The sequence below is a fragment of the Otolemur garnettii genome, unplaced genomic scaffold (genome assembly GCF_000181295.1).
Source record: "Otolemur garnettii isolate 467f Iridium unplaced genomic scaffold, OtoGar3 scaffold00093, whole genome shotgun sequence".
Lineage (NCBI taxonomy): Eukaryota > Metazoa > Chordata > Mammalia > Primates > Galagidae > Otolemur > Otolemur garnettii.
The window spans coordinates 1076484-1083692 of NW_003852488.1; the positions used below are offsets into that span (position 1 = coordinate 1076484).

Here is a 7209-nt window from a genome sequence, read left to right on the forward strand (position 1 = left end):
TTTATAAAAGGTGTCCATAAAGTTTGTGTGCGATTTACTATGTTAAATGATTTTAAATTGCACATGAAATTTATGTCCACTCTGAATAATATAATTGGCATAGGTCATATGTACAAATGAGATAGAGAAGGGCTGACAGTCTTACTAGTCGGTGTTTCCGTTGTCTCCCTGTGTTTGTGAGAGGTAGTTTCCTCTTCAGCTTTTTGATTAATAAGTTGATCGTCTTTTCATTATTTCCTGCATTGGCTGGTTTTAGTCGGGTCTCCTGAAAACATGAAAATGCTGACTGCTCACAGTGTCTCTGAAAGAGAAATAATTTGTTTATATGTTAAGGAAAGTTATTCAGAAAGGAAAAAAATGATATTCCCAAAGCTATTTCTACCTTTACGACAGTGTCTTGGATATATTCATTTCGCAGACCAGTGAGGTATGATTTCACCTCCTAATTAATCTTTGGGATGAAGAAATTGTGGTGCCTGCATGTCAATTTCCTTGTCTTAGGAAAGAAGGGACGTTTCCCAGTCTAACAGACAAGAGCCTCACTTCTTCACAAGTCTTTATTCCTAAGGCTGTACTGCAGGCCATTTCAAGGTCTGGACAGTGGGCAGAACTTCTATGTTTCAAAAGTGAGAGTTAGTTTGGTTGAGAAACATTTGCTGAATTTTGAAGCTCTAAAAGTTACATCGTGACTGGCAGCAGCTTTGGGTAAATTGGCTAGAGTACGATTAAGAAGATTTTTCATTTGTTTGCTGCTTCTCTATATAATGTACACAGGAGTATCTATCAGTGACATATCTTAGCCACACTTCATTCTACACAGCACCAGGCATAGTGTCTTGTTGCTAGTGAATGAGATATATATTATTATTAATGTATATTATTATATATAATGTATTGTATATATATTATATAACACTATTTATGTTATATAAATATATATTTATATACACATATACATATTTACATGTATATACATATGTGTACATATATATACATGTAGGTATAGATTTGTGGAGTCAACAGATGAGGTAAATGGATTAAAGCCCCTCCTTTAGGGAAAGGAAGTGAGTACCTACCTCTGATGATATATTCCACATCTCGGATTCAATACACTTGCCATAGATCACACAGGACTTTTCTAAAATCCTATTCACACTCTCAAGTCAGGTAGGGTAAGATTCTGCCTGAACCAAGCAGTCGAGGAACAGAGTTTGAGACTCACTTAACCAAGGGGAGGGAAGACCATTTCTTAGAAGGTGAGAGTATTGTCTCAGAGAACGGAAAAGTGATCAGAACGTGCATCAAAAAACTTGTCTCTTGGTTTGGCAAAATAGCGAATAAGTTACAATCTTAGCAATCAAGCTAAGAAGAACAAAATTTATACTGACTTGTCGAAAACATTTTAATCCTGATCTAAGAGTTTATATCCAAGTTACTTGTATCCGAGTTATTTTCATCTTTCAGCAAATGTGTATATATGATGCTTTTTCCCCTGGAGTTGCTCTCTCTTCACTTCGCTGATGGGTATGGAGGCCCATACCTGATAACCAGAGACCTCAATCCTTCCCATCCCTACAAGAACAGCCTGATATATAACAATATTACATGAATCTTCTCATAGACAGTCAGCTGAAAATAGCAGCTGGCTTGCTTTGCATTTTCCAACCCATGTGCTTACCCAATGCGAATGTTGATTAATAACTTGCATCTTTAAAACACAAACCCATCAGGTTTGCTTTGCATATATAGCCACAAGCCAAGAACCAGCTTATCTGGTTTCCTTCTATCAGGGCAGCTTGCCTCTCAGAGGGCAAGGTGGTGTCCTTTCCATATGTTTGCCAAAATGCTTATTTAATAGAAACTATTTATAAATGTTAATTATAGCACTTTTTTTTCCTTGAAAACCACATGTTCATGTTTGTTGAAGTTTTTTCTTTTCTCTTCTTTTTGACCACAACCGGCTTAACTTACTGGAAAAAAATAATATTCATATTTAAAGAGGTAAATTTTCCAGCTGAAACTGAAAACACTAACTGCTTCATCCGTGATGATCTGAGAAACCAGCATTTCTCACAGAGGCCCATTTTGCTGAGTTAACATTTACATGTGTATGTTGAAAGAAAATTAGGTTCCAAAGAAGTAGAGGGGCCCTACCAAACGAACTCCCTTGAGACAATACTGCCAGGACAGTCAAGACCAGTGATCAAAGGTTTTCCACCTAAAAACGCCTTTCTGAAAGTTTTTCACTGTCATCTGAACACTGACACCCATATCAATACAGATGTGCTATTCAGATGACTTTCCTTGTTCACCTGTGTTAATAGACAATGGTGTTTTGTTTTGTTTTGTTCTGCAAGCAGCAGAGCTATCTCTGGCAACGTTTGTTCCAGAACAAATAACTGCTACATATGGCTTTAAATGCATATCAAAGGCAGGTTCAAAGAGGAAAAGGAGTGGAGAACTGTTCCTCGCAGCTGCCTTAAGGCTGTGTTTAAAAGGGGAGTGGAGAGATTAACCTTGATTTTGACAGTTTCAGGTACCCTGCCACTCAGGAGTTTACAGGTTGGCCCAGGTCCATGTGTAGCACTCAGACCATAACCATTACTCTCCTTGGCTGTACTTTGTCAACAGCAGACTTTGTTTCCTTTATCCTTTAAAGCAGGGGAGCATGAAGAGTTTTCTGCTCCTATTTTAGTTTTACAAACTAGAGGGGACAGTAATAAAGTCAAAAGCAAGAGTAACAAACCATGGCTCCCTAACCCAGTGAACAAGTCAGAAGCAAGAGTAATAAAGCATGGATCTCCAACCTGTCTGCTTTTGCAAGGAGGCACACTTGACTTTGTTGTTTTGCAACTGAATATTTGACAATACTTATCTCCTCAAAGCCCATTTTTAACCTACTTTTTTTCTTTTTACTTTTTCTTTCTTTTCTTTCTTCCTTCCTTTCTTTCCTTTCTTTCCCTTCTTTTTCCTGGTCATTCACATTAGGAACTCCTGCTAACTGAGCAAGATTACCTTAGTCTTACCACAAACTGGATTTATATCAAGGTTTCTCAACAGTGGCATCACTGACTAGATAATTCTTTGAGCTGAGTAGTTCTTTGTTGTCAGGGATGTCTTATGCATTCTAGAATGTTTTGTAGAGTCCCTGGCCTCTGCTTTCTCGTCTCCACCCCACTTGTCACTATCAAAAATTGCTCCAGACAAACACAAATATTTTCTGAGGGGCAAAAATCATCAGTTGAGAACCACTGGTTATATGAGTAGACAGAATGAAATAGAGAGAGAGAAAGATGCCTAGGAGGCCATTTAGAGATCTTAGCTTATCATTATATCAATGCAACATTTAAACAATTTTATTTTTCTTAACTTTGTACATTTTAAAAACTCCTTGATGCTAGCCCTGAGAAAGTTGATATAATGCTAAAGTGGCCTTGAACTATTTTGTTTTTTCCTGAGTTTGCCAGCTAAGGTAGCTTAAAGATCTTAGATACACAGTTATACACTTATATCCAGCCAGCCTTGCTTCATCAGATTATCAGATAGATACCATATCACTGAGACAATATCTTCTCCTTATGATGTAAGATAAAGCATACCTTTCATTAACACTACAAAGGAAGTACCCATTGGATCAACTCAAGTTAGAAAATGGGGTATCTTTATTTTTCTTATTTTGTAACTTAGAGACTATAGCTAGGAAACTTTGGAAAAGACTCTAACCACAGCAGTTAACAAGGTGTAAGAGATGCTGAAAATATATGTTTTGATAACATTTGATCTAGAAATATTCTCATTTATTGGAAAAGTCTTTCCAATAAGCTGAATATGCTACTTTCATTTTAGATGCAGCTTATTAGAAAAGGACCTAGTAAATTGAGAGTGGTTAGGTTCAGAGATGGAGAGTGAATTTTAGAGAAAAGCAATAGTTGTGACTCATTCACTTTCTAAACTTTTACACAGTCATTTACGATAATTGTTTTCTTTGCATTGTATTTTCCTAAGTCTCCCCCTCCCTTATAGTGTACTAATTACTGGTAACACTTTTATAGTTATTCTAATTTATGCAATTAAAGGTCTGTGACAATGAAAACATTTCTCCATTTCCCCAAATGCAAACCAGAAGACTAGACTGAAGAATTTACTGGAGAAAAAGAAGCACACTTGAATTATATCCCCAGGCCTCTTCTTCTTAGGACTCTACTGGACTTAAACGACTTAAGAAACAAGATGAGTTGTTGAAAATGGTTCCTTCAAAAAAATCTCACCCGAAGGCCACAGACAGGACTCACTGAGGCCAAGGTATGTGAACTATATTCTAAAGAAGGGCTTTGATGTCCACATCACTATTCCTCTATACTGTCTCTGTAATCTAATTCTTAACTTTCTTTCTTTTTTTTTCAGTTTGTTATTAAAGGTGAATTCTGCTCCTTCTGGTATGTATCTATATTTCTTAAATAGAATTACAAAGAGATCCCAAGAGCTGTCATGCCCAAGAGCTCTTAAAATGTAACTTAGCTAGTTATTGCTCAGAAACTGATCATAGCATAGGACTCTTTTCTAGTTTTGTTATTCTGTCTCCATTATACTTAGGAGTACTCTTAGAGATGTTTGAAGATAATCATATTTTATAAGAAATGTAATATATCATTTTTTTGGTTGGTTTGTTGGTAAATCAATGAATGTTTGACCAAAATAGAAATAAATATTTTACCAAGTATTAAACCCTCAAATTCATTGAAATTCAGCATATTCCTCAAATAAACATCTTAATGCCTTTCTTATTGGGTTTAATAACATATCAAATGTATTTTCAGAAATAAACTCAACTGATCTTACCTTTACATCTTGTGGAGCTGGCAGAGATTCAGGGTCCTAGAGCAAAAGAAAATTGGTTCTGAGTTATTTTTATAAGTCAAAGCCTCCTTTAATAATAATTGAAAAATATTATTTAAATTTTGTTGTGACAAGTATGGTCTTACCAAGAAATTCACATAATTTTTCAGCTGGTCAACAATATCTATAAGTTGACGCAGTCTAATCATGAAGCGATCTTGATGTTGGGAGCTGGATTTATGGACCAATGTCCCCAAGAAGATGACCATTAGACAGATGACTATCCTCTGCATGTTGCCAGGACTGGATCTCATAAGGACCAACAGTAGAGCAAGACCTTGGTCTCGCTTCCACCTCAGCTTGACTGAGAACAAGCTGTCAGTAAAGCTACCTATTTATTCATCCTTCAGGGAGAGGTAAAGCCCTCCCATTGCAGCCTGGAAATCTTTGTAAAATGGATGAATGTGAGTAACTCTTTTTTCTTTTCCACTGGCTAGGTATACGTGTGCATGTGCTAATGTGTGGGGGCAGGGAATGATGGAGTCAAAGAAATATGCCCCATCTGCATCTTTGACAGGAAAAGAGAGAAATGGGTGAATTCCAATTTTCAGCATGAATCAAGAATCAGTATAATAAACAGTAGGTACTACAAGACTTCAAAGAAGTAAACAAAAACACTTTGATCTCTTTTTCTCGGACTCTTGTGACATCTTACCTGTTCTTTCTGACAGTCATAAGGGCACTTTGAGAATGAGTAAAATAGCAACATGGGCTTTTGTGCAGGACTTTTTCTTATGGTAATAATTATATCTTTTGACTGAAATCATCCAGTATTCCATCATAAAGGTGGGAGGAGAGGCTGCCTTTTAGGAAATTTAAATAAACAGGGTATTTTCCAAATCAGCAAGAATATTTTAGGTTCCTACCAAGTTTCAAGGGTTGAAAATAGAATTTGCTTCACCTCCTCACCAAAGCATCTTCAACTAACTCTAATGTTGACTTTTGGCATTTATTTAACAATATTATTTATAAAAATCATAAACAATTCTAAAGAATTCTATAGAAAATTCATTTATCTCAATCAATAGCTCTTTACCATAATTAAAAAAAAATTCTCTAATGTCAATTTCTTCTATGTTACGCACCAACCAAATGAATGAAAATTGCTAATATTCATTCTTTTTCAAACAAAAAATATTTCCAAACAGCAAAATCACATATGATTCTTTTTCTCTTAGGGTACTATTACTTATTTCTGTTAGATACTATTTCCTTTAGGTATGAGCAACACATTTCTAAAGATATCTATAACTAGGTAGAACTCAATAAAAGACTCAAAATTCAGAAATGATTTTATCATTGTCCTCTCTTCTGCTTCTGTTGTCAGTATGACTTTTATCCATTTGGGAAGGTTGAATATAATATTCTAGCCAGAAAGAATCTTGTTCCACAAGCAGTTAGGGATTACAGATAAAACTCTTGACTATAGATTTTATTTATTCATTTATTTATTTATGACATTGCATACTTACTAGAATACCATACTTTATTCTAGAATGTTATGTAGCCAACATAAATTGGGTTTGGGGTTTGATTTGCTGTCTACATTTGACTATAATCTTTTAATCATAGAATATCTATTCAAGAGTATATAGGCTTGGCCTTAACAGTAGATAAGAATTCTTATGATGTGATTGATAATGCCTTCTTATAACCATTAAATTCTATAGGGGAGAGTTCTGTGTAAACTTTTTAATTCCTACAGACTAAGGGCTGCCACTTAGCGCTTCCTCATTACCCACATGGCCTTTGTACTTGCTTTCCATATCTACCTAAACGGATGTGCATCTCCATGTAGACGCTCACCACAGCAGCTAAGGAACCAATTTCTAAAGCAAAGTGCTTAGATCATAGCACATATGACCCTAAGTAAGTTATTAGAAAAGGAAGGTAAGTATTGATTGTAATCATAGAGTTGTGATGAGCCTTAAGTGAGACATTCCAAGTAACAAGGCTAAGGATTACAAGGGGTAAAATCCCAGGAGGTTTGTGTGCTGCTCATGGATGAAGGTGAAGAAGAGAACTCAAGTCTAGGGAGGTTAACTGATTCATAGAAGGGAGAGAATGGCCAAGTTGGTGTTCAGCCAACGTACACAGGTGTGACTGTACCAGTGATAAAGAAAACCGTTGAAAGGCTTTTGTACTATTAAAAGAAAACGGCTTCTCCTGGCTCTTGGAGAGCCTCAATACCCCTGTACCTCCCTAAGACCTCTCAGCCCTTTCTATAATTCATCAACCAGCACATCAGGGGTCTCCAAAGTCCTGCTCCAGCATTAGGACCTTAAGACTTGTCTTAAGCTTTTTTTTTTTTTT

General features: G+C 36.1%; 1 protein-coding gene across 1 annotated transcript in view; it reads right to left on the reverse strand.

The window, feature by feature from the left end:
• The window catches only part of IL21 (interleukin 21), a 19756-nt gene extending 14566 nt beyond the window's left edge, over positions 1-5190 (reverse strand). Inside the window, exons 1-3 of the mRNA XM_003795547.2 lie at positions 4983-5190; positions 4840-4875; positions 146-301 (exon numbers count right to left, since the gene is read on the reverse strand). Of these exons, the coding sequence (XP_003795595.1) occupies positions 146-301; positions 4840-4875; positions 4983-5150 (360 nt within the window). The 5' untranslated portion in view covers positions 5151-5190. The remainder of the gene's footprint in view (positions 1-145; positions 302-4839; positions 4876-4982) is intronic.
• Between the last annotated feature and the right edge of the window lie 2019 nt (positions 5191-7209).